At 41.5% G+C, this 27058-nt stretch overlaps 1 protein-coding gene and 1 long non-coding RNA gene across 6 annotated transcripts in view; one reads left to right on the forward strand and one right to left on the reverse strand.

Annotated features, from left to right (window-relative positions):
* HCFC2 (host cell factor C2) overlaps positions 1-16222 on the reverse strand; it is a 40931-nt gene extending 24709 nt beyond the window's left edge. For 4 of the 5 annotated variants that reach the window (XR_006608029.1, XM_013051545.2, XM_013051546.2 and 1 more), the window contains exons 1-7: positions 16020-16222; positions 14381-14529; positions 12948-13108; positions 4574-4782; positions 3243-3327; positions 1705-1811; positions 1407-1595 (exon numbers count right to left, since the gene is read on the reverse strand). Coding sequence is in view for 4 of the 5 variants with exons in the window: in XM_013051545.2 (XP_012906999.1) it covers positions 1407-1595; positions 1705-1811; positions 3243-3327; positions 4574-4782; positions 12948-13108; positions 14381-14529; positions 16020-16182 (1063 nt within the window). In the remaining variant the exon portion in view is untranslated. The remainder of the gene's footprint in view (positions 1-1406; positions 1596-1704; positions 1812-3242; positions 3328-4573; positions 4783-12947; positions 13109-14380; positions 14530-16019) is intronic. The other variant, XM_004743028.3, reaches the window with a different exon arrangement.
* A 2384-nt stretch (positions 16223-18606) lies between these two features.
* On the forward strand, positions 18607-25861 carry LOC123393284. Its single transcript, XR_006608030.1, has 4 exons — positions 18607-18965; positions 19736-19826; positions 24863-25140; positions 25607-25861. It is a non-coding gene; the product is annotated as an uncharacterized LOC123393284 (long non-coding RNA).
* The last annotated feature ends 1197 nt before the right edge of the window (positions 25862-27058 follow it).

The raw sequence follows: 27058 nt of genomic DNA on the forward strand, positions 1-27058 counted from the left end.
TTCTAAGAATATAAGTTATTTGATATCAGGGACATTATCATATCAGTCTCTTTCACTGCTGTAACATTTCACTTCTCAGCATATAAAACAACCTAGAAAAATTCCTGATAGACATGTGTCAATCAATAAGTATTTATTGAAATAAATGGATGAGTTCTGTATTTTAAAATTTTTAGTGTTGAACTACTTTTGTAAAGATCTTTTCAGGGGCACCTGGGTGGCTCAGTTGGTTGGGCATCATCTGACTCTTGATACTGGCTCAGGTCATGATCTCAGAGTCGTGGGACTGAGCCCTACCTCAGGCTCCATGCTTAGCTGGGAGACTGCTTGGGATTCTCTCCCTCTCCCTCTGCCTGCTCCCCCTCCCATGTTTTCTATGCAGTCTCTCTCTCTAAAAATAAATCTTTTAAAAAAATCCTTTATTTTGGTATACTTTGAGATTTACAGAAAAAACACAGAGTTCCCATATACTCTTTACTGTTTCTCTTAATGCTAACATATTTGTTAAAACTAAGAAATTAACATCGGAATAATACTATTAACTAAACTACAGACTACTCAGATATCACCAGTTTTCCAACTAACGCGCGCGCGTGTGTGTGTGTGTGTGTGTGTGTGTGCTTGCTCCATCCAATCTAATAGTCTCCTCTAATTTCTGACTATTTCTTAGTCTCCTCTAGTTTGTGACTATTTCTCACTTTCCTTGTTTTTTGTTTTTTTAAAATATTTTATTCATTTATTTGAGAGAGAGCAAAAGTGAGAGATCACAGAGGGAGAGGGAGAAGCAGGGAGCCCAAAGCAGGGCTGAATCCCAGGACCCTGAGATCATGACCTGAGCCAAAGGCAGGCACTTAACTAACTGACTGAGCCTTAACTGACCCCTCGCTTTCCTTGTTTTCCATCACTTTGAAGTTTTTGAAGAGCGCTATTCATATAGAATGTCTAGGATGTCCCTCATTTTGGGTTTGTTGGTAATTTCTCAGAGTGACGTTATGGATTTTGCAGTAACACAGGTGAAGTTTCTCCTGATCACATCATACAAGAAGCAGGGCTAAATGATTCAACATGACTATCATTAGTGCTATTAATACTGATTATTTGATTAAGATGGTATTTTCCAGGTTTGTCTACTGTTAAGCTACTACTGGTCCTTTTCCATATTCTGTGGTTTGGAAGGGAGTCACTAAATCCAGTCTATACTCAAGGAAAGGGACATTAAGAAACTCTCTTGGGGAAAAAAAGGGAATTCTCTTCGAGTAGGAAATATCTACATACAATATTTCTTCCATTCATTTTTAATTATGGAAAAGAGAGGCAGTGGCATTTACACTAAATCTCAAGAGACAGGTAGGGCTCAAGTATTTATTTACCTGAAGGAAAAATATTTATTGAATACTCTTACCTACCAGTATCAAGATACCAAAGATCCTTGCAGCAAACTTGACTATTCAGTGCTTTTTTGTAGCCGTCTCTTCCACTCCAAAAATATAATCGAGTGCCAATTGCAACAGCACAGTGTCCAGCTCTTGGTCTTGGTCTTGAATTTTTTTTGTCTTCCTGAGAATCTGATACTAGGGTGGTCCATTCTGCTGTATCTAGAAGATAGAAATATCCATGACTACTATAGTGTTCTTAAGCAACAAAATAACAAAAATTCTTTTATTAATAAGTTTTATCTCAGTAAGTAACTCTTAAAAGACTCACCGAGATTTAGGTAAGAAAATGAACTAGTACATCTCCATTCACAATCATGAGGTGAAGTCTCAATATTCTCCCCCTTATGTGGAACCCATCCACCGAAAATGTACATCCTGAACAGAAAGAGAGAACATAAAGTGGCTGATTTTTTTTCTAAAGCTTTAATTTTTTTTTTTTTTTAGATTTAAAATGCTAAGAATAGACTTAAATTTCTTATTTGTTGATTCAAAGCTTCAGGACTATTCACTTACTTATGATCAAGGTAATGGGAGTAAGATAATGAATAAAGTGGTCTTCTCTGAAGAGTTTACAATTTCATGAAGCAATACAGAATCAAATTATTTCTCTCTGCAAGTTACATAAAGTGGGGAATATTTCACTTACAATACATTTGAAAATCAATATTACATATAATATACTAAGTGTACCTTAGTCAGAAAGATAGTCGAACGACCTATGACACCTAAAATCAAATTCAGAGTTGTATGCATACAGTAACCAAAGAGGATTACGTTTCCTATAACTTTTGTCATTGTTATCAGTCAAATAAAAAACTTTAAACTATGTCCCTTGGGGCCCTAAGGGTTCTTGAGATAGGTCTAACAGCTGCTTAAGGAGAAAGGTTCATCAGGCAGCACTCAGGGCCCATGTAACCTCGTGCCCACTAGACAAGCTCAATTTCCTATTTTGTCTATTAGAGTTCCAATGGAAAACCGCATTTTATAAAAGGATTCTGATATTCTAAAAAATATAGCTTATTAGATTTGGTTTATGGCTATTTAAAAAAAAGAACTAATGAGGCTCTAGTTGTTTCCTAAAATATTACTTATAGGAAAAAATCCCTACACAAAGAAAATAATTAATTTCTCTTTACACAATAATGCACAAATAAGAGAACTTGTTGATGACAGTAACAGCTAACCTTTACTGAGTGCTCTTTATGTACCAGCCACTGTTTGAAGCATTTCATACGTATTAATCCATTTAATCCTCAAGACAGATATAGGTTTTAATATTATCTGCATTTTTTATGTGTGGAAATTGAGGTAAAGGCAGATTAAATTTCCTTGCCCCAGGTCATACATGACAAATAACAAAACTGGTGACTTGAATTCATGCAATTTGGTTACAGAGTTTATGTTCTAACCACAACTCTATTCAAAGTTCAATCACTTTGTGTGCATACTGAGTTCATATCTGAGAACAAATCAAGTGCTACCAAAAATAAGTAAAATGGAACATGGAGTTAGGTGTGTTAAACCTGGCAATGGAGGCCAGGTCAGTGAGACAACACTCTCCTTCACACTTACGTAATATCTACTCTGTGCAAGGCACTGTAAGAAATGTACAGAAATGTAAGAGGCAGGATAAGAAAATGGCACAGTAAGCATTCTAGCTTCTATAGGCTTACTATTCTAGCTTTAGTAGACACAATCATTGTTAAATTCAACAATCTATTTCCAAGCAATGGGTAGCACCACTCTTTGTGTGTATCTTTCTTAAGTTGGTTTTAAAAAAAAGTGAAAAAAAGAAAACCACCATACTTGTTTCCTATAACACTGGCTGTGTGAAGACTTCGTGGAAGTGGCACTGTCCCTTTAGTTTCTGGTTTTGACCAAGACATAGTTTCTAAAAGTAAAAATAAGTATGTTAGCAATTTGGTTTAATAATAGCAAATTACCTCACCTTGCAGAATTAAAAAAGAAAAAAAAAAAGATTTTATTTATTTATTTGACAGAGAGAGAGACCTTGAGAGAGGGAACACAAGCAGGGGGAGTGTGAAAAGGAGAAGCAGGCTCCCTGCTGAGCAGGGAGTCAGATTCAGAGCTAGATCCCAGGAGCCTGGGATCATGACCTAAGCCGAAGGCAGATGCTTAAAGGCTGAACCACCCAGGCGCTTCTCACCTTGCAGAATTTTAAAAAATAAAACAAAAAAGGACTTAACAAAAAGAAGCAAAGATGTTTCAAAACCATTACTTGAATTTCATCTTAAAATAAACATTTCGGGGTGCCTGGGTGGCTCAGTGGGTTGAAGCCTCTGCCTTCAGCTTGGGTCGTGATCCCAGGGTCCTGGGATAGCGCCCCACATCACGCTCTCTGCTCAGCAGGGAGCCTGCTTCCTCCTCTCTCTGACAGCCTCTCTGCCTACTTGTAATCTCTGTCAAATAAATAAATAAATAAATAAAATCTTTTTAAAAATAAAATAAAATAAAATAAAATAAAATAAACATTTCCAGCTGACATAAATAGTCAATTACAATAATCTTGTTTACACCTGAATGTTAGCATCTGTAATGGGAAGTGTATTTAGGGTGCCACCAATTTTGCATTAAAACCAGATTAGGGGTTTTAACATTTAAGTAAGAACACACTGTGTAGAAGATAGTTGAAAGTGAGAGCATACCTACTCTCCAATCACTCACTCCTAGGATCCCTTTAAAAAGAGCTAGCCAGTGTTTTCACTGACCAGCAATAACATTACTAATGTTACATTTCCTGTAGACAGAAAAACCATATAAATTTGATCATTCCCAAATGGGACACTTTATGGAGTGATAATTGGTACTACCAATAATTACAGAGGACAGTAAGCATAAATCAGGGCCCTTTCAGGCAAACCACAACATATGGCGACCCTATTTATAAGGAGCACAGGAGAGTTACTGCCATAAATCAAACATTCATTTGTTTAACTTCATTGATTAGCCACCATTTGCATACATCTCAGCTGTCCCAGAGCTGGCGACAAGTGCCTTCTATAAATCTAAGTGCAACTCAATAAATGCTGTAACCAAAAATATTTTTCAAAAGCGATTTTTACATTTGTCCTTATCAATCATAACCAATTCCTGAGCCTGAATCAAGGTAAGCTTACCTAAGTCAAGTTGCCATAGATCATCCAGGCGAGCACCACACATTCCACCAAAGACATACATCTTAGGACTTCCAGAATCCTTTTTGCAATATATGACAGCTGTGTGGGATTCTCTTGGAGAAGGCACAATTCCTTTAGTCACTGGAATGCTCCAACCCACAACACCAGAACCATGTTGGAGCTCCAACTCATAGAAATCATTCAAATATCTAGGATATCATGAAATAAATTAAAACATTAACATAATATATACCTTTTGATTTTTGTTTCTATTTATAAAGATAATCTATGCTTGCTGTGAAACATTCATTTGGTACCAAAAAGCATTAGGGGACCAAAAGCCCCATCCCTCATTCATTATGTATTTATCAAACACTACTGTGTCTCAAGTACTCTTCTGGGGATCAGTAGTGAACAGAAGAGATTTTTGAAAAATTCCTGCCATCATTTAACCAACACTCTTGTCCATGACAGCTGTGATGGTTTCAAAACATAGCCACAAATTGGGACACCTCCCAACAGGAAGTAGGAGCTATGTCAGTCCCCACTCACGATTCTGGGTGAGCCCGTGACTGCTGCCACAAGAGTATGGTGAATGCCACTAGATGAATTCCATGGTTTGATCACAGAAGGCTAATGAAGCTTCACTACAGAATACTTGTTCTTGGAATCCTGAAGCACCATACAAATCAAACTGCCACAAAAACCCCATATGGAGTGGCACATATAGACCCCATATGGAGTGGCACATATAGGCATGTAGGAGGATGGTCCCAGTTCAGTCCATCCTTCAGTTATCCCAGAAGAGGCACAAGATATAGGAGTGACCGTTCAAGACTTCCCATCTCCACGCCTAGCCATCACTGCTGTGTCCTGTCTGAATTCCTGATGCACAGAATCCCTGAACATAATAAATTTTATTTTGCATACTAACTTTTGGAGGAGTTTATTACATGGTACTAGATAACCAGGACAATCACAATTGGCAATAATTGATAAATACCCTTTCTGACCTCTATGAACATCCACATATGTATAAATGAGACATATTACAAATTTTTTTTTTTGCAACTTTTTTCTTTTAAAATGTTCACTCTCTAGGGGCGCCTGGGTGGCTCAGTGGGTTAAAGCCTCTGCCTTCGGCTCAGGTCATGATCCCAGGGTCCTGGGATCGAGCCCCACAAAGGGCTCTCTGCTCTGCAGGGAGCCTGCTTCCTCCCCTCTCTCTCTCTGCTTGCCTCTCTGTCTACTTGTGATTTCTCTCTCTGTGTCAAATAAAAAAAATCTTTAAAAAAAATCATTTAAAACATTCACTCTATAATATATCAGTGCCCAACATAGCTTTTTTTTTTTTTTAACTCTAGAAACTGGCATTAAACTTTTTCATCTGTGACATGGTGTTTTCAATATTTTGAGCAAAATGACTTTCATAGAAATGTATGTCCTATCAAATTATTGCTCAAATATGGGAGCAAAGTTAAAACACTTCAGGACATAAAAAACTTCAAAGTTTAGGGGCCCCTGGGTAGCACAGTTGGTTAAGCATCTGACTCTTCATTTCAGCTTGGGTTATGATCTCAGGGTTATGGAATTGGGCCTGCGTTGTGCTCTGTGCTCAGCGTGAAGTCTGCTTGAGACTCTCTCGTCCTCTCCCTCTGCCCATCCACCCCCAGATAAATAAATCTTAAAAAAAAAAACCACACCAAAACTTTTAACATTGTTTTGGGGGAAAAAAAATTTTACATTTATTCCAGAAAATTAAGACATTCAAGGAAAAAAATGAGTAAGAGAAACGGTAGTACAAAGAAATTTTTTTTTTAAAAGATTTTATTTATTTATTTGTCAGGGATAGAGGGAGAGAGAGTGAGCGAGCACAGGCAGATAGAGAGGCAGGCAGAGGGAGAAGCAGGCTCCCTGCCAAGCAAGGAGCCCGATGTGGGACTCAATCCCAGGACGCTGAGATCATGACTTGAGCTGAAGGCAGCCGCTTAACCAACCGAGCCACCCAGGGGTCCCAGTACAAAGAAATTTTTAAGATTTTTAAAAATTTACTTATTTGACAGAGAGAGAGAGAAAGAGAATGCATAAGCAGTGTGAGGGGCAGGCAGATGGAGAGGGAGAAGCAGGCTGATGCTGGGCTCGATCCCAGGACCCCGGGATCATGACCTGAGCTGAAGGCAAATGCTTAACTGAGCTACCCAGGTGCCCCTAAATTGATGTTCACAAGTATGGTTGTGAGGTCTAAATAATACTGTGAAAGACTGACCAAGAAATTAGCTTCTTAGCGTTATTATAATATGGAATAAGATTCAAGAATATGTAGAACATATGGGAAAAGCAAAAGAAGGTAAAGACCGTAATCTATTCTCAAAGATGACAAGACCCTTTCAGTTTAAATGTATGTGATAATTTCTGAGCAACTAAGGCAAGCACAGAATTAGTATGTGTAACTTTCATATCATTACATGGAAAGAAAAAAAAAAACAGTAAATCAAGAAAAAGGAAAAGGAAAAATAAGCAAAGCATGGTCTAAAAAAAGTAGTTAATAAGATGGTTAGGGGAAAAAATCTATAAAGCAATGTCAAGAGAAAGACAAACTATGAAAAGAAATTTGGTACACATCACAGAAAAAGATAAAATATTCTAAATGTAAAAGGTTCATACTAGATCAAGATTACAACCAATCACACAATAGATACAAATAAAAGGATATAAAACTGACAGTTCACAGAATGAGAAATAAAAATTGTAAAAATGTGCACATACACACACAGAGACACAGAAAAACAAACACATACACATGCAAATGTTCAACTTCATAATGATTTTTAAAAATCTAGCAAAAGCAGAGGGCTGGAGATGGAGAAGCAACAAAAGCAGAATAAATGGAAAACATAAAACACAAAGGTAGGAAGAAATGTCTCTATTAGGAGACAAAGTCTCTTGGGGGTAGGAAACCTGTAAGAAAATCAAAATAAAAGAACCCTGAAACCTGGGCACCTGGGTGGCTTAGCTGGTTAAGTGTCTGCATTTGGCTCAGGTCATGATCTCAGGTTGAGTCCCACATCCAGCTCCCTGCTCCACAAGGAGTCTGTTTCTCCCACTGCCTGTCCCACCACTCATTCTCTCGCTCTCTCTTTCTCAAATAAATAAAATCTAAAAATAAAAAATTTTTAAAAAGAACCCTGAAACCAGCTATAAAGCAATTAAAAGCAATGATAACATCAAAACTATTTGACAACTGATGTGGCACAGACTTAGACAGATCAGAATGGATACCAACCAGTAAGCTATACCACCAGTTCATACTGGTCAACTGTTAGCCCTATTTACAAAAGATAAGTCTACAGCAAAATAATACATGTAGATTGAAAAGTAGATATATAAGAAATAAACAATAAATTCACAATAACACGGGGAGATTTTAACATGTCATTCAGAAGTTGATATGATCTAGACTCACAAAATCAAAAAGCTTCAAATAATAATTTACAACAGTGATCTAATAAAGAACCCTGTACCCAACACCAAGAACTTACAATCTTTATGAACACCTATGGAATAATCACAAAAACTGATTGACATACACCACAAAGACTATCTCCAAAAAGGAGAAACCCCACAGATCACATATTTTTAAACACGATATAATAAAGCTATATATTAGCAATAGTAACAAAACTTTCCATTTGGAAATTTTTACAGATTTACACCAAATTAATATTGGGTTAAAGAGAAAATAAAAAGCAATGACAATAAGAGCACTATATATCAAAACCTACAGAATATGGCCAGAGCCATAACCGGAGAAAAATGTGTAGCATTTATTAGAAAATAATACTGAAAATAAGTGAACTAATAGGCATTCAAATTACTAGAAGTTAGAAAATAGTTGGAAAAGGCACCCAAACTATTAAAAGTTAGAAGAAGTCAGAAAAAAGAAAAAATTTAAAGAAATGGAATAAAGAAAATAAGTGAAAAATAAAAACAAATCAATAAAACTAAAAAATGGTTCTTTGAAACCATCAAACCACTCATGTGTTTGATCAGAGAAAAGACAACACACACATTTATAAATGAGAAAAGAGATGTAACTATAGACACAGAGATTCTAAATATACAGAGAACTTAGAAGTTTTATCAAAAACTAAAAATCTAAGTAAAATGCATGATTTTTCAAGGAAAACAAATTATCAAATGATTCAAGAAAAAGTAGAAAATCTAAATAGATCAATAACTATAAAAAATATTGAAAAGTTAGGCAAAGGTCATCTTCCTAAATTATACTAATCTCAGATAATTATGGGAATTTCTACTAAATATTCAAGAAATTATGTTATTTAAGCATAATAAAAGACGGAAAGCTTCCCATTACCTCGGAACACAGCCCTGGTTATATTCCCAGGAATTACAGAATCCTGATACTCAAATCAGATTAGAATAGGACCCCACTATCCCAAATAAAGTTAATATATGGAAAATCACTGGTTACTATAGACAGTACAAATAAGTGTTAGCAAAATGAATTCAGCGAAGTATGAAAAGAACACTGTAATGCAACAAACTGGGGCTTAGCCACAAATTAAAAAATGGCTTATACTTTAGAACCAAATAATATAATTCACACAATTAATGGATTAAAGAAAAGAAACAGTAAGTTCATTTCTACATCTAAAATGAATATGAACACCCATTTTTGGCTAAAAAGAGGAAAAAATTAATCAGCAAACTAGAAATTTTTTTAAACTTCTTTAATCTGATCAAAGGCAGAAACCTACAGAAAACATCACAATCCATCACAGAAAAGTAAAAATATTAATGAAACAGAATAGAGTCTTGAACAAGAGTTGAGAAACATTTTCTGTAAAAAGCTAGACAGTAAGTATTTAAGGCTATGGAAGCTATAAGTTCTGTCACAACTACTCAACTTTGCTCTTTTTAAAAAATATTTAATTTATTTATTTGAGAGAGAGAGAAAGCATGAGAGAGAGCACAAGCAGTGGAGAGGGAGAAGCAGCCCATGGAGCAGAGAGCCCAACACGGGTCTTTATACTAGGACCCTGGGATCATGAGCCCAAGGCAGCCTCAACCGAATGAGCCGCCCAGGTGCCCCTCAACTTTGCTCTTTTAACAACATGTAAATGAATGGGCATAGCTGTGTTCCAATAAAACTTTATTAACAAAGACAGGAAGGTAGCAGACCAAATTTGGCCCTCAGAGTGTAATTCATAATTCCTGATCCTGAAAGCTAGAACAAGACCCATTTGTATGAGGATTAAGATGTGATACAGATGGGACTTCAAATCAATGAGGAATAAAATGACTTATTTAATAAATGGTAGTGAAGAGTTGAAAATCCATTAGGAAGAAAAAGTAAAAATACCTCATACTAGTCACAAAGATATATTCTAAATCTATTAATATTTTGAACACAACAAAGCTGTGAAGGTACCAGAGAGCTGTGGGGTAGAATCATCTTCCTAAGCAGAAAGCAATAAAAGAAAAATATTGTCAAAACTGATAACACAAAAAGAAAACCCTTTTAAAAAAGGCAAATAGAAGACTTGAAAAAAATATGAATTATGGTGATAGATACACAACACAGCAAACTGACTAAAATCACTGGAATATGATATAAGAAGTTTGAATTTTATGGTGTATAATTTATACTCTATTTAAAAAGGAAAAATGAATAAGGATATGAACAATTTCAGAAAAGGAGCTGCAATTGTCCAATAAACATAGTTAATCAAGCTCATCGCCAGTTTTTTAAAGAGATTTTATTTATTTACTTATTTTAGATAGAGGGCAAGAGTGTGCACACACACACTTGGGGAGGAGTAGAGGGAGTGGGAGAGGACAAGCAGACTCATTGTGGAGCCTGCAGCCTGACATGGCTCTGGATCTCATGACTTTGAAATCATGACCTGAGCCAAAATCAAGAGTTGGACACGACCGACTGAGCCACCCAGGTGCCCAATCATTACCATTTTTTTTTTTAAGATTTTATTTATTTATTTGACAGAGAGAGCAAGAGAGCACAAGCAGGGGGAGCAGTAGAACAAAGAGAAGCTCCCCACCAAGCCCGATGCAGGGCTTATTCCCAGGACCCTGGAATCATGACCTAAACTGAAGGCAGCCGCTTAACCGAGCCACCCAGGCGCCCCTCATTACCAGTTTTTTAAAAAATCAAAATAAATCCATGAAATGTAGTTCACCTATTAGTTTGGTAAAAACTAGTAAGAGCGAGACAATTCAATACTGTTAAGGGTGTAGGCAATCCCGTACACTTAGGAGTATAAAACAGTTTTGGATCTTTGGAGGCTGACTCAGGAATACCTAACAAAGTTGAATGTAAATACCCTTGATGTCCCTCCCGCTGATTCCATTTACAAGTATGAATCCTACAAAAATTGGGGTTCCTGGGTTGCTCAGTCGTTAAGCATGTGACTCTTGATTTCAGCTCAGGTCATGACCTCAGGATTATGAAATCTAGTCCCGTGACCAGCTCCACGCTATGCATGGAGCCTGCTGAAGATTCTCTGTCTCCCTCTGCCCAACCCCGCCCCCAACCCTCGCTCTCAATCTCTCTCTCTCTCTCTAAAAAAACAAAAATAGTTATACACGTGCAAAGACTGTAACAGCAAAAAAAAGTGGAAATATTCAAATGTCTGCCAGTAGGGGAATGGTTAAGTAATTTACATAACTCAGACTACTTTTAGCCATTAAAAAAAATTAAGGTCAATTTTTATCTACTGCGGTAAAAGATCTTGAAGATATACTATTAAAGGAAAAAACAACAACAAAAACAAACAGGTAAAAACCCAAAGTTGCAAAGCAGAAAAAAAAAAAAAAAAAGATTCCACTTCTATAAAAGAGAATACATGTCTGTGTAGGATCAAATCAATGTTCCCCACCTCCCCTTTCCTGCTAGGCAGAACACTCAGTCCTGGATCACTGACCAGTGGAATGTGAACAGAAATGAATCTGCTATCTTTAACCAGAGGCTTTCAAAAGCACTGCATTTATCTATTGGCTCCCTCAAGCAGCATAAACTTGATAAGCTTGCCCATTATACATAATAACCTAAAAAAAAACTGACTAATACATGTTACATGAAAAGGGTTCTAAAAGATGCACGTCAAATTGAATTATGTGTTTGCCTGTGTTCGAGGACAGTGATACTCTAAGAAAGAACTTCATATACTTTCTAATTTCTTGCATTTTTATAAGTATGTATCCAGAAAAATCTGTTTAATATAAAAACAAAAAAGACATGTGCCACAAGTTAAAGTATCTGGCTTACTATGGTGGGATAAGTTTTTTCCCTTTTCTCCAGTTTCTAAGTTTACCGTGATGTTTTGGTATGTGTCATTTTTTAAAGTTTGGAAAAGACAAAAAAACTAAGGTTCTAACATCAATGTAATGTAGGTAATATATTGATGGCAACCTGCAAGTTCTCTGAAAGTAAAGCCAACAATCTTATTTAGTCAACAAAATGACAGTGAAATGTAGATATTTAATCACTCCCATTTCACAGCCAAGGAAAACAGGATTAGATTACTTTCACTAAAGGACACACATGGTAAGCAGTGAATCAGAAAACAGTCCTTCAGACTCTAAATGTCCAAATCCTGAGTGCTACAACGACAATGTGATCAAAACACTACGGGAGGGGGGGGGGGGGGGGGGAGAAGAGGTAGCGATTGGTTGTTTGGAAAAAAAGGAGACAACTAGTTCAAAAAATATTTGCTTAAATGAATCACTGTAACAGCTTTCTGTATAACAGCCTTCATTTTAGAGTGAGTTTTTTTTTTTATTAAAGATTTTATTTATTTATTTGACAGAGATCACAAGTAGGCAGAGAGACAGGCAGAGAGAGAAAGGAGGAAGCAGGCTCCCTGCCAAGCAGAGAGCCTGATGCGGAGCTCGATCCCAGGACCCCAGCTGGGATCATGACCTGAGCCAAAGGCAGAAGCCTTAACCCACTGAGCCACCCAGGCGCCGCTATAGTGAGATTTTTGTCACCAAGTTCCTTGAGACATCTAATTTGAAAATAACTATTTTTTACTTTTTGTTACCATTTATGACAAGTGAAATACATTATGGCTTAATACGTACAAATAGGTTGCTATAAGCAACTATATTAATATCATTTAATAAGATGATTTCTGATTAGAAAAGGCACAGTTTTGAAAACAGACATCTATTCCAGGGACTAGGGAAAATACAACCGCATGCAAATTTGTTCACTGTTAGGTTTAAATGCAAAAGGCTAAATTTCATCCCTTTTAATAACTGAAAATGACAGAAATTAAATGTTCTTAATCTAAGTCATAAAATACACATTTGGTCCTAAAAAGAATCAGCATACCTGGGAACATTATTGTTTGAATCTTCACTTTCATTTGCCAGACCACCAAACAAATAGCATTTGTTACCATATAAAGAGAAGCTATGTCCAAGACGAGGACAAGGAGGTAAACCAGAAGAAGGGGGGTGAGGTTTCACTTTTTTCCATAACCAACGGCTTGCCTAAAAAAGAGCATAAATACAATCGACAGTATCGAGAAAGCATTCCTATATTGTCAATAGCACAACATCATACCAATACATTTTAACCAAAATCCAATCAGAAGGCTCCAGTAAGCTATTCTAGGGACAAATGACAAGTAAATAGGTAATTTCTGGAACTAAAATAAGCACTATAATAGAAATCCAGTCTAGTCCTCTTGGGGTGCCTGCGCGGCTCAGTTGGTTAGAAGCCCAACTCTTGATTTCAGCTCAGGGGCGTGAGAGCAGAGGGTGGAGCCTGCTCAAGGTTCTCTCTTTTCCTCTCCCTCTGCCCCTCTGCTCCCTCCCCCCAAAAAGGAAAGTCAGCTTAGTCTTCCATATTCCTCAATAGCAACCTAAGCTCAGAACAATAAACAGCAGTATTTCTAAAATATTTTTCAAATGAAAAATTAAATATACACAGCTTTAGGATTTAATAAAATTGATATATTCTTACTTTCTGAAATGAGGTAATCCATAGATACTATATTTCAACCTTTAAGTAAGCATAAGCATAAGTAAAGATAATCAAAACTCATGCTCTGGCTATGGATGCTCTATTTATCTAAAACTGTTTTTGAATATGTACAATTCATCTACACCTGTCAATTAGCAGATGTCTTCATGATAACAGCCCTGTGAACATACGCACACTTCAGAAATAAAAGTCAATCAAGGGCTGTCAGAGAGAACTCTGAGCATGGTTGAACAGAATCAAATTTATAAAGAACATATGAAACTGTACCCTTATTTCCACGTATTTCCAGGAAAAAAAATAATGCTTATTAGTGTGAGGGTAACGATCTCTATAATGAAGGTAGAGGTTTGCGAAGTATGGTTTTGGGACCAGCAGCAGCACATGAGAACTTGGAAAGAATGCCAGGGGTGAGGCCTCACACCAGACAATACTGATTCAGAAACTCTTGGGGGCAGGGCCCAGCAATCTGTGTTTTCACAAGCCCTCTGTTGCTGCTAAAATTGAAGAACTAAGATACAAAAGCCTAAACCTGTAACATGTATAACTGATGCTAAGTAACAGATAGCTTAATGTTACAATTGTTACGCTAGGTATTGAAAAAAGACTCACATTAGAAACTCTGGCTTTTTAATGAAGTGGAAACATTTTCCTTGAAGCTTATAAAATGTGAAGTTCATACCATTTTAAACGTGCAATGAAATATTTTGCAATCTTTCGAAGAATTAGCAAGATCATTATTAAAGCTGTAGCTTGAGATAAACTTGAGACAAACTTACTTGCAACTCGTATAACTCATTGCTGTATCTTCCATATTCAACCATTCCCCCAAATACTAATATTCTGGTACCATCACAGACAAATCCATGGGCAGCGCAACCTGGAGGGATGTCTCCTCTAACAGCTGGTAGGAACCACTGATTTGTAACTGGTTGCCAAAATAAAATGAAAACCAATTATAATAATAGTTATCACAAACTATGAGTATATACTCTATATTGATCATCTGTATCAGTGGTTATTGGAGATTGGAGATGACTTTGCCCCCAGGAGCAACTGGAGATGACTTTGCCTCCAGAAGCAAACTAAAAATGTGTATTTGTCTAACTGGAGGCAGGGGAGAAATGCTCCTGGAAACTGGTGGGTAGAGATGAGAGATGCTGCCAAACACCTTAACAATATACAGCGCATGCTCTTACAACAAATAATTCTCCGGTTCAAAGTGGCCATAGTGCTGCTGGTGGTGAGTATCATCATCTCTATTTTACAAGTGAAAATCAGACATTTAAGTTGGGAAACTTTAGTGTTGATCCCGAGCAACTGGCAGAGCAAAATGCAAACCAGGTCTAACTTTTTCCAAAGCCAGGATTTTTACCCTATACCAAATTGTCAAATAACTTTTAAACTATAATACTAGAGAGCCAGGAGGAGGAGAGGGTTAAAAAAAAAAAATGAAATTTCTTCTATGCCACTATTTTATTAACCTTAAAATGACCACAGTGATTAAGTTATTTGGTCAAAGTCATTGATCATGACATAGACCCAAATTTCAGTAATTAACCTTACACCAAGGAAACAGCTTCCTCTTGAGAGCCAGCGCCTTTACAAGTTGGGGAAAATTAAATTCCACCCTCCTTTCTATCCCGAGGCACTATTAGGCAAGGCCTCCCCGGCCAGGGGCACTTGGGATTTGCAGCGGTGCTCAAGCTGACGGTCCTCGATTTGCAGCGGTGCTCAAGCTGACGGTCCTCTCTCCGAGTGCCGCACAGCTGAGCTTCAGCACACACACCCAACTATGCCGAGACAGGCGCCGGTCTCACCAACGAACCACTTCCCCGCCAAAGAGGGTTACCAGTGGGGTAAAAATCTTGACTGCCCCCTGTCAGTTACGGGCTTGTATTTGGGGTGAAAGTACCAGGCCTCTCGTTTTCCCTCCTCAGCACCCCCAGCCCTCTCCCCGCCCCGATTCGTTTCCTCCTAAGGAAAGACCGCAGGCGAAGACGAGAAAGGCCCGGAGCAGCTCTGGTTTGGAGTTGGTTTTGGATTTTGACAGGGGAGGGATCTTGGACCCCCGGAGTGGGCGAGACTTCGGGAAGAGGCCCTGGCGGGTGGAAACGGTCTCTCTCGCCCACGTCCGCCCGCAGGGCTTGCGGGGGGGGAGGGGGTCCGGGACCGCCTGCCTGAGGGCCGGCGCGCCCCGTTCGGGGCCCGGTTCTGCCCCGCGGGCCCTGGGGAAACGGAGCTGCCACCCAGGACACTGCTGAACCCCGGCCGCCCGGCCAAGCCGGACTCCCCGCTGCCCGCCTCAAGAGGCAGTGACCCGACGGTGACAGCTGTCAGGGCCTCGGCCGCCGCCTCGCCTCCCCTCCCCCTCCGCGACTCCCACAGGCGGGGCCGTAGAGCCGCCGCCGCGCCTACCCGTGTTGTAGACGTGCAGCTCGTCCGCGATGCCCTCGTTGCCCCCTCCAAAGATGATCATCAGCTCCCGGATGGCCACGGCCCGGTGTCCGTGCCGGGCGCGGGGGACCGGCCCCGTGAAGGAGGAAACCCGCCTCCAGTTGAGGAGGCTGGGAGCCGCCATCTTCCCAACCCCCGCCCCTCTGCCCACAATGCACCGCGCCCGCTCCAGCGCCGCCGCTCCCGGGGGAGGGCGGGGACGCGCCTCCAGCTGTGCGCCGGGGGTGGGGGTCACGTGACCGCCGGCGCCGGGGGCGAGGTTGGAGGCCCTTGGGGAGTCCAGGCGTCCCGGCAAGGGAGCCCCGCCCTCACCCCCAGGCATAATGTCCGGGCCTGGCACCCTGGGCAACGGGCCTTCGGGTGTAAAGACAGACCTACTGACCAAGTGCCCCCGCCCCACCCAGGGCCCCCGTCTGTATTTGCGCGAGAAGGCACAGCGTTTTCCTTTACGGTCACTTTAATTGAGCATTTAGGATGTGCGGGCGACTCAGACCCTTTGAACAGTTACAGAGCAACGGGGAGAAGAGCTCGCGCGGAGGTTCGAAGTGCCGGGAGCGCGGGGAGGAGGGATGGAAGTCGGCCTCGGCGGGCGGGTAACGCGCGGGCCCTGCGCGCCCGGGCCTCGAGGATGCCAGCAAATGCGGGAGGAGGGAGGCGCCTGCCGCGCGAGCGAGCGGCCGCGAGTGCGGCGCCCCAGCCGAGCCCGAGGACACCGACGGGAAGGTCGGAGCTGAGCCTGCTCTGGCAGCTCAGGCACTTGAGGTTTTGTTGGGTGTCGTGCCAAGAAGTGTAGCAACAGTTAGCCGCGAAAGGTCTTTTTGTTTCAGCAGGTGGAAAAACTATGTGTAGGTTTCCGTCTTATTACTAGCTGACATGGGAGGGTCTTCCATTGCCAAACGCTGTCCTCATTGCCTTATGTGTATTAATTCATGATTCTCCCAACAAAATGGTAAAGTGGGTACTGTTATCTCCCTTCCGTGGTTGGGGAAATGAGGCGCAAAGAACTAAAATAATTCTCCTACGGACGCTGCAGAAGTGGATTGGGACCAGGATTCAAACGCGGGGCTTCTGATTCCATAGTTCCTTTTTCTAACAACTATACAATAACTGCCTTTGCTCACAGTCATGTGCAACCCTATTAACGCTGAGCTGCCTTATTATCTGGTCTTATAAAGCATTACACTCGAAGAGATACAATTCCAGAAGAAAAAAAAATTTTTTTTGAAAGCAGTTTAAATCCCTTCCTCACACTCTCAAGAAGGTACCGGCAACATACAGTCGATTTCCTAAAATTCCTTTTTCTTCATCTCTTGCCATTAGCAGTTTCTCTCCTAAGCCCGTAACATCCTCTCTCCTCCATCTTCCTCAGTCCTGAGCCTGCCTCTCTACCTCCTCATCCATCTAAACTTTCCTTTGAGAAGTGATTCCTTATAGGTTTAAAAGAAATTCTCACTGTTCTTTCAGCTGCTGCTTCTCACATTTTCCCTCTCACCGATTACCCCAGTTTTGCAATATGGTCAAAGAGAATTTGGGAAAGGAGGGGGAAGATGGCTGGAAACAAAGGAGTCTATGAATATTTATGTATTAACATTTTTCTTTGTCTCATACATAAATGTTTCTGTTATGAAGTATGTATCTGAAACAATACTGGAAACATTGGGACAAAGCAATGAGATTTTCATAGAACTTAAAATAATTTAATACAAACTGTACTTTCTTCTGAGAGTTTAGGGTTAAGATGTCGTAACTTTTATGAATGATGTAAGTAAATGGTAGCTGTGTGTGTGTGTGTGTATTTAATACCCTTATAGCAAAAGATGAAGGGCAAAATTGAAAGTTGTAACCCAATATTGATATTCAAATTTAAAGAATCAAAACTTGTCGGGGCAACTGGGTGGCTCAGTGGGTTAAAGCCTCTGCCTTCCACTCAGGTCATGATCTCAGGGTCCGGGATGGAGCCCCACATGGGGCTCTCTGCTCAGCAGGGAGCCTGCTTCCTCCGGTCTATCTCTCTCTGCCTGCTCTCTGCCTACTTGTGATCTGTCAAATAAATAAATAAAATCTTTAAAAAAAAAAAACCCACAAACTTGTCTGTGATATGTGAAAGGCTGAAAATCCCTGAACTGGAGGAAAGATGAAGGCAAAACCTTATGAGAAAGGTGATTACAAATCATAACTGGTTTCTCAGATAAGGAGGTGCAGGACAATGGAGGAAGTGTGTATTCATTTCCTAGAACTGCTGTTACAAAATACCACAAACCGTGGGGCTTGAAACAGAAATTTGTTGTCTCACAGTCTGGAGGTTAGAAACCCAAAAATCAAAGTGTCAGCAGGCCAAGATCTTTCTGAAAACTATAGGGAAGAATGATTCCTTGCCTCTTTCTGGCTTCTGGTGATGGCTATTGATCCTGGCATTTCTTGGCTTGTAGCTACATCTCTAGCCTTCATCATCACATGGTGGTGTCCCTGTGTATCTGTGTCTCTTCTTATAAGTTCACAGTTATATCCTAATGACCTCGTCTTAACTTGATTACACCTGCAAAGACCCTATGTTCAAATAAGGTCACATTCACATGTATTGGGCATTAGGATTTCAACATATCTTTTTGGGGAACACAACTCAATCCATGACAAGGTGCTTAATCCAATGGAAATTATATTTTACCACAGTAGCTTTGGCTCAACTCTGCTTAATGAGTTTAGAGTAAGTCCCTGATTCTCAAGAAAGCTCCCCTCAATCTTTGAAATTCTAGGAATGTAAGTTACCACCTAGGAGGAGAGTGTGGAAAGGGAAGAAAGAGGCAGAACACCTGAAGAAGTCAATGTTTAAGAGGTAAAAACAGAAGGAGGTGCTCATGAAGGAAACAGAGAATGAGGAGCCAGAGGTCAAAAGGGAAACAGCTGAGGGTAAGAAGCCACAGGTAAAGGGAGTTTCAGAGCTGCGGAAGTGGTAATCAAAGCCAAAAGCCATAGAGAGGTCAGATAAGAAAAGACAAGTAAATGTCTGTTGGATTTGCAAATTAGGAGGTTATTAGTGGCCTCCATTAAAATACTGAAGTGGAAGGGAAGCCAGAGAAGATCAAAGAATGGGTAACAAGTAAGGAAGTGCAGATAAGGTGTGTAGTCTACTTCTTACAGAGACTTGCCCCGGAAAGGAAAGAAAACAGTGGCTGGAGAGAGAAATGGATGCAGGGCAAACTGGGTTGTTTTGCATGGCTGACATGATCATGACTGTGGGCCCAAGAGGAAGGATGCAGTCAAAAAGCAGAGATTGAAGGAGCAATAGAGATATAGGGATGTCTTAGTCAGTTTGGGCCACTGTTAAAATACTATGAACTGGTGCTGGCTCAGTAGGTGACTCTTGGTCTCAGGGTTCAAGCCCTGCATGAGATATAGAGATTACTTAAAAAAAAAAAATCTTTGGGGGCACCTGGGTGGCTCAGTGGGTTAAAGCCTCTGCCTTTGGCTTGGGTCATGGTCCTGTGGTCCTGGAATCGAGCCCCGCATCGGGCTCTCTGCTCAGTGGGGAGCCTGCTTCCTCCTCTCTCCCTTCCTCTCTCTCTGCCTGCCTCTCTACCTAGTTGTGATCTCTGTCAAATAAATAAGTAAAAAGTCTTTAAAAAAAAAAATACGACAGACTGGGTGGCTTATAAATAACAGAAATTTATTTCTCACAGTTTGGAAGGCTGGAAGTCCAAGATCAGAGGGGTGCACAGTCAGGATCTGGTGAAGCCCCTCTTGCTGGTTGCAGACTGCTGACTTCTCACTGTATCCTTATATGGTGGAAGAGGTGACTCTCTGGAGTCTCTTTGATCAGGGCACTAATCCCGTTCCTGAGGACTTCACCCTCATGACCTACACACCAAAATACCAAAGGCCCCACATCCTTGGGGGTGAGGATTTCACCATGTGAATCTGGGGAGGGGGCACAAAGATTCATAGCAAGAGAATATGACATTTGGAAATGCTTTTTGTTACAAGTGGCAGAATATCCATCACGGTGGCTAAATGATAAGGCTGTTCATTATCACACACAAGAAATCTGGGGTTAGTTCAGTGCTGTCATGGTTTTGGTTAGTGGCTCTGAATTTCTCTTGGCCTTTCCTTTGTGGTCATAAGAATGTTGTTGCAGCTCTGGGCACTGTGTCCTCATGTTACCATGCCCAAAGATAAAAATCAGGAAGACAGCCAAGATGGGGAAACAGAACTCTCCTTTTACAAGGAGAAAAAGCATCTTGCCTAGAAATCATCCAGCACACTTGCCCTTCGATTTCATAGACCAGAACTAGGGTATTTGGTATATTAAGATTACATTCACTGTATTCATGGAAATAGAAAACAATGGCTTTAAAAGTGCATATTTCTCCCATATACATGAATTTTGGAGGTAGCAGTCCAAAGCTGGCAGGCATGGCAGCTGTGTTTCACCAAGTTGTCAAGAATTTGTAGGCTTTGTGGATTGGAATTCCTCCTTCCAACTCATGAGCCAAGATGGCTGCCCCAGCTCTAACTGTTGCATCTACATTCCAGCCCACAGTAAAGAGTAAGGGGAAGGAATGTTCCCTTCTCCAGAACACATTCTTTCTGCTTATACCCCATAAGCCAATATTTAGTCACAAGGCCACAGTTAGTCGAAGAATGTCTGGGACATGTAGTTTTCATTTAGAATGGCCATGTTCCCAGCTAATGTTCAAGGTTCCACTCCAGAGAAAGAAGAAGAGAACAGACTTTGAGGTTCATCTTGCAGGAAGGTGACTACAGGAGTCTGGGAAAGTCATTGTTTTTGTTTGTCTGTTTGCAGCCTCAATAATGAGAAGCAGGCAAGGAAAAAAGAAGTTGGAAATGAGAGTTGCTTGAGCTAACCAACTAGGCCTCCCTCAGGGAGAATTGACAATGGAGCAAGATTCTGAAGGATCAAGAAAAGATGGCTTCAGAAATACACATGGATTTACATGTGCACTAGGGTTGACTATGTTAAGTTTCTATACTATAGATTATAGATTATGTAAATATTTCTGTAAGTATATATAGAAAACAGAAAGCTCTCAGGGTGGTGCTGCTCTAGTCTTTCAAGGTTCCATTAGAGGAGGTACCTTCATCTCTCAGTACTTTTTCCCCTTTACTCTTGCTCCCACATACCAAACACCCATCAGGTATCTGGACTTGCAACATTGCAAGGGTGAAGGTCATGGGATTTTGGTCAAAATTATTTATCCTCTTTGAGCCACAGATTCTTTGGCTATAAGATGAGGATAATAATAGCATCTATTTCTTAGAGTTGTTTTGAAGACCAAATGAGATAATGTATGTAGAGTCCTTGCTTTGTACGGTAGTATAGTTCTTTTTTTTTTTTTGGAAGATTTGTTTATTTATTTGAGAGAGGTAGGGAGGGGGAGCTCAGGGCCTGATGTGGGGCTCAAGCCCCAATCCTACCACCCATGAGATCACAGGCTGAACCAAAACCAAGAGTCAGACACCCAACTGACTGAGCCACCCAGGTGTCCCAGTAGTGGAGTTCTGTAAAAATGACCACATAAGTTGCAAAGTGACCTTAAATTTCAATGGGAAAAAGTACAATGGTGCTGTGATCTCTAAATATTTTTGTCAGAATATTTAAAATTCTTCCTATTGGTTTTAAATGCCTAGGGAAGGAGTGCCTGGGTGGCTCAGTCAGTTAAGCATCTGCCTTTGGCTCAGGTCATGATCTCAGAGTCCTGGGATCAAGCCCCACATCAGACTCCTTGTTAGGCAGGGCAGCCTGCGTCTCCCTCTGCCTCTGTCCCCTGCTTGTGCTGTCTCTCTCTCTCTCTCTCTCTGTATCAAATAAATAAATAAAAGCTTTAAAAATAATAAAATAAATGCCTAGGGAAATGAAAAAATTAGTAGACCTAGTATTTATTTGCTATACTGTAATTTGAATCGTTAGAGACATTGAGAATTAAATGTGTGGGGGGGTTAGATTTTTTTGTTGTTTGTTTCAAACTCATCAAGAGTGGGGCACCTGGGTGGCTCAGTTGGTTAAGTGTCTGCCTCCTGCTCATGTCATGATCCTGGGGTCCTGAGACCTAGACCAACATTGGGCTCCTTGCTCAGCGGGGACCCTGCTTCTCCCTCTCCTTCTGCTCCCCCACTCCTGCTTTCTCTCTCTCTCTCTCTCTCTCTCTCTCCCTACCTCAAATAAATAGATGAAAAAATAAAACTTATCAGGAGTAGTTTGAGCAGTGCTTGCCTTTCTGTCATATAACTTACTGTACAGAGTAAGCATCTTTTATCTGCCTTGACAAATTGTCATACTCCTTTCCAGGTTTGGATCAGCTTTCTCTATTTTATTCTTTGGACTTTCAACATCAGGAAATATATTTGAGGGTTCCTTTAAGATGACTTTTTAATCCACATCTCTTCCCTGGGAACATCATCCTTTTCTGCACAACCACTTTCTACATTTATGTTCAGAAAGTCACCTTTACTAAATTCTTGTACTGCATATCTAGAGTTGCATAGTGACAGTGCCATCCCACAGCCAGCTCTTTCTTCTCTACCTCCACTGACTTTGGATTTGAACTTCACTCAGATCATTACCGCTTTTTGTTTCTTTGCTACCCTATTATCTTTGTCTGCCAGTTCTCTGTCTTATCCATTTTTGTAAATATCACCAGACTCTTGTAAATATCCCTGGGGGAATTAAGGAGGCAACAGGACCCCATGCTTTGTCTGTACATAAACTGAATAACAAATGTCCAGTGACCAATCACTGGCTGACCAAAAGACTAGTGACATGGTTGGTCACAGATCCCAGTTTGGATCTGTTATTTGCCTAGTAATTTCATAGACTAAAAAGTTAGCAGCAGAGTTTGTCCTTAGGCAAGTACTCACAGTTAATATACTATGGTAATAGATGTGAATTGTGCTGTTGAGGGCCTGATGTCATTGAACTAAACCATGAAAACTGAGATCTGTGCTGTTGCCATGCAAAGCAAGGCCTGTGCTGCACTGTGTGAGGCCTGGCAGGTAGTTAGTCCTTAGGAAGTAGTAGATGGTTTTACTTGTATCATCGTTGTTCTTTTCATTTTATGACTCCTGTTTCTCCTCTTCCTTCTGAGCAGCAGGCCACTGAGGAGTCAGCCAGAGAGGGAGGAGCTAGTGCTGGGAGGTGGCAGACAGTGCTGTTTCCAGCCAAGCACATAAATTGCCATGTCCAAGGGATACCTTAATCTCAGTTGAGGATTCAGGCCAAGAGCTTCTTGGCAGAGGTCTGGGAAGGAGTTTTGGGGAGTGCCAGCAGGTGGTCCGGACTCAGCAGCAGAGAGGCAGGGCCAGCAGGTCTCCTGAGATGCAGATGGTGTCTGAGAGGTCTATTCGCAGATCACAGGGCTCCGGCTGCCATGGGTCTTGGCTAGAGCTGTGGCCAAGGCATGGTGAGGGCAGCTGGCAAGAGCAAACCAGGACTCTGGGCCAGGTAGAGCCTACACCAGTTACCAGAACAGGGTACCGGTACATCAGTCAAGGAAGAAAAATACTCATCTGAGTGAGTGCAGGCATAATTCCTGCAGCTTAGTGGGTAGTGGGGAAGAGCCCAGAGCACCTCCACTTGGGTCAGGAAGGTGGCCCATCATTGAGTCCCATCAGGAAAAGGAGAGGGAACTGAGACTTCTCTAGTTATACTTCCTGCCCCATGAGGGTGACCTTGGAGCCCGGCCTGGGGAAATAAGTGATAATGGAGGTTGTCCGCCCCACCCAATGTAGTGATTCATTGCTGCTCTACAAAACTTCTTCCTTCCTTCCAGTCCATGTATCAGCCTTAATAGATTTTATCTGAGACCTTATCTACAAAGCAGTATACTCAGCCAAGGCAGGCCCATTGAGTAAGAAGGAATGATGAACATTTGGCTCTCAAGTAATAAAAACTAAACACATAATAATGACTCAGATATACACTGTGTCAGCTAATGATACTGCAGATATAAGATGCATATAAATCCCACAGGAGGGGCACTCGGGTGGCTCAGTGGGTTAAAGCCTCTGCCTTTGGCTCGGGTCGTGATCTCAGGGTCCTGGGATCGAGCCCCACATCGGGCTCTGTGCTCAGCAAGGAGCCTGCTTCCCCCTCTCTCTCTGCCTGCCTCTCTGCCTGCTTGTGATCTCTCTCTCTCTGTCAAATAAATAAAATCATAAAAAAAAAAAATCCCACAGGACCACATTCAGGCATACAACTGAAACTTGACCAAAGTGACATACCCACACAATGACTTGTTCTCCTCATGTGGTTTGATGTTTCAGAATACTTAGGGCAGGGCTGCTCTGGTGACTCCCAGGGCCAGCATGGGCTTCAGTTCCTCCGAACCCTCAGGTTCTTGCTCTGCTCTCCCTAACACGTGCAAGGTTGCTGAATCAGACAACGCCAGGAGACCCTACCGCATGGTACAAGGTTATTTTCTATTTGCTTATACAGATCTACTCGCCACTCTTCTTCCACCTGTTCAGTGTCCTGAGAGGCTGACTTAAAGATAGGATGTCACTTGACCTGCCCTGCCCTCTGACTTCCAGTAGGGTTTGGCCAGTGGGAGCCACCACCAATGGAAGATGGCAAACTTGGGGCCACTAGCCCCCTAGTCCCTTTTGCATGGGTCAGCACTGTCTGCTCCTCTCGGGCAGCCCTGTCCATTCAGCTTCTTTCCCTGTCCTAGTAACCCCTCCCTTGCCATAGCCTTCAAAGTTATAGGTGGTCATACCTTCCTCCAGTTGCTAACACCGCCGTACTGCACCACTTGTAATCATGTTTCCTTAATATCCACCTTTTCAAATAGCGCCTTTTTTTTAGAGTCTCCACCATTAGCCTTTTCGAGGGAGCTGTCCATATCCTGCCAGGACCCTGACCAGTTCAACACTATAATTTAGGCATAGCTGGTGTGGCCGTACAGCAGCACAGTGTGGCCCTTTCATCCCGAGTTGCAAGATGGATAGTCTGCCTCCAGGCATCCAGGCTGGATTTCAGACAGTAAGAAATGCAAAAGGCACCAGACGGCTATTTGCCAGGAACACAATAGCCTGTTAAGAAGTCACAGACAGCAGGATGTCTGAGGAGGTGAGTATTTGTTTTTGTTTTTGTTTTTTTAAAGATTTTATTTATTTATTTGACAGAGAGAGATCACAGGTAGGTAGAGAGACTGGCAGAGAGAGAGAGCGGGAAGCAGGCTTCCTGCTGAGCAGAGAGCCCGATGTGGGACTCGATCCCAGGACCCTGAGATCATGACCTGAGCCGAAGGCAGCAGCTTAACCCACTGAGCCACCCAGGCACCCAGAGGTGAGTATTTGTAACTGGGCCATTGCTGCCCCCAAATGAAAGTGTGTTTCTAGTTCAAGGGAAGAAGCAGAGGGTGGTATTAAGTAGGCTACTGGCAGTGTTTGCAACGTCATATCACTCTCTTGGACTTTTTAAGAAAAAGCTACAAATAACCTACTGTTGTAAGTCCTTTTGCTAGTTCATACCCTGAACTAGGGGTGTCTTCACCCAACAGTAAAAATACAGTAGTCTCCCCCCTTCTCTGCAGTTTTGCTTTCTGAGGTTCTGTGACCCTGAGTCAACATAGTCGGGAAGTGGACATCCCTCTTCCGATGATGGATGGTCGGAAGACGATGTGGCTAAACACTACGTCATAATGCCGGCACCAGTCACGTGGCTTCATTCACTTCATCTCATCCCATGGTCATTTGATCATCTCACATCATCACAAGAAGAAGGCTGAGCACAGTACAATGAGGTCTTTTGAGAGAGAAACACCACATTCACATAGCTTTTGTTTCCATATATTTTTATAAGAGTTGTATTTTATCATTATTGTTGCCTCATGTATAAATTACAATTTATTATCGGTATATATGTGTAGCAAGAAAAATATATAGAGGGTTTTGGAACTAGCCAGGGTTTCAGGCACCCACTGGGGGTCTGGGAACAGACTCCCCGCCGATAAGGGGGTGGTGACTGTGATAACTTCCATGTATTGAGCTCTTACTGAATGCTTTACATGTGTAATATCTTCTAACCCTCACCAGGAGGCTTCCCACTCTCTAGCTGCAGAAACCACAGGTGAGTGGTTTTGGAGTGATGTGCTCAGTATAATGTCTGAGCTAACAGTTGGGTATGTCTGTCTGTCTCCAGAGCCCATGCTGGGAGCCACCATACTTCTCACAGTGTCCCTTAAAACCTGTGTCCCTTTCTGTTCTCATTTCTTCCCCAGGGAAGAACCTGTGTACATGACCTGGAAATCTAGGTCATAGGTAATAAGCCTTTCCCGTCCTCAGAACATGACCCACTAGAAATAAAGGAGACAGAATCCCAAGTTGGAGACAGTAGGGAAATGCGCAGAGAGATTTGGGTCCATATGGAAGTCAGTATGAATAGCCAGCAGACTCTATGAAAACGACATAACTATTATTTCAATTGTGAGTCCCCCTCTGGGATAATTTGGCTGTCATACTCTCTGAACCTACTTAGTCACCAGCTCTCACACTGGGTCAGGCATTCTGCTGAGCAGATGAGAGGTGCAAAGAGGGAGAAAACCCGGTCTTCAGAAGAAACTAGAGCAGGCAGGAGTCAGCTTGGAGGGCTTCCCACTGCAATGCTTTGGGACACGTCTGACTGACTGTCCCGCTGCCCCTGATAACACATGCTTCTGGAGGGACAGGAAATGTTGCTATCTTTGCTCATGTGAGGGCCATGAGGACAGGCGCTGGAGTGCTCAGTGTGTAGTACTCCGTGCCACCACTGAACCTTCTCACTTCCTGCAGGCGATCTGTGGATCAAATGGACTTGCCACAACCAAAGATAAATACAGGATCACTATGTCTATTAGCGAACACACTGGGTCAGGTTGTACTTTCAGAGTCCACATCCCGGGAGTAAAGAGAAAAGAGGAATAGCAGAATGTTCAGCCTGCTCCAAAGAAAAATGGCACACTTGCTGAATCGTCCGAGGGCTTCGGGATAGAAATATGTAAGAGAAC

The sequence above is a fragment of the Mustela putorius genome, unplaced genomic scaffold, assembly GCF_011764305.1.
Source record: "Mustela putorius furo isolate JIRA1106 unplaced genomic scaffold, ASM1176430v1.1 tig00000788_pilon_pilon_pilon, whole genome shotgun sequence".
Lineage (NCBI taxonomy): Eukaryota > Metazoa > Chordata > Mammalia > Carnivora > Mustelidae > Mustela > Mustela putorius.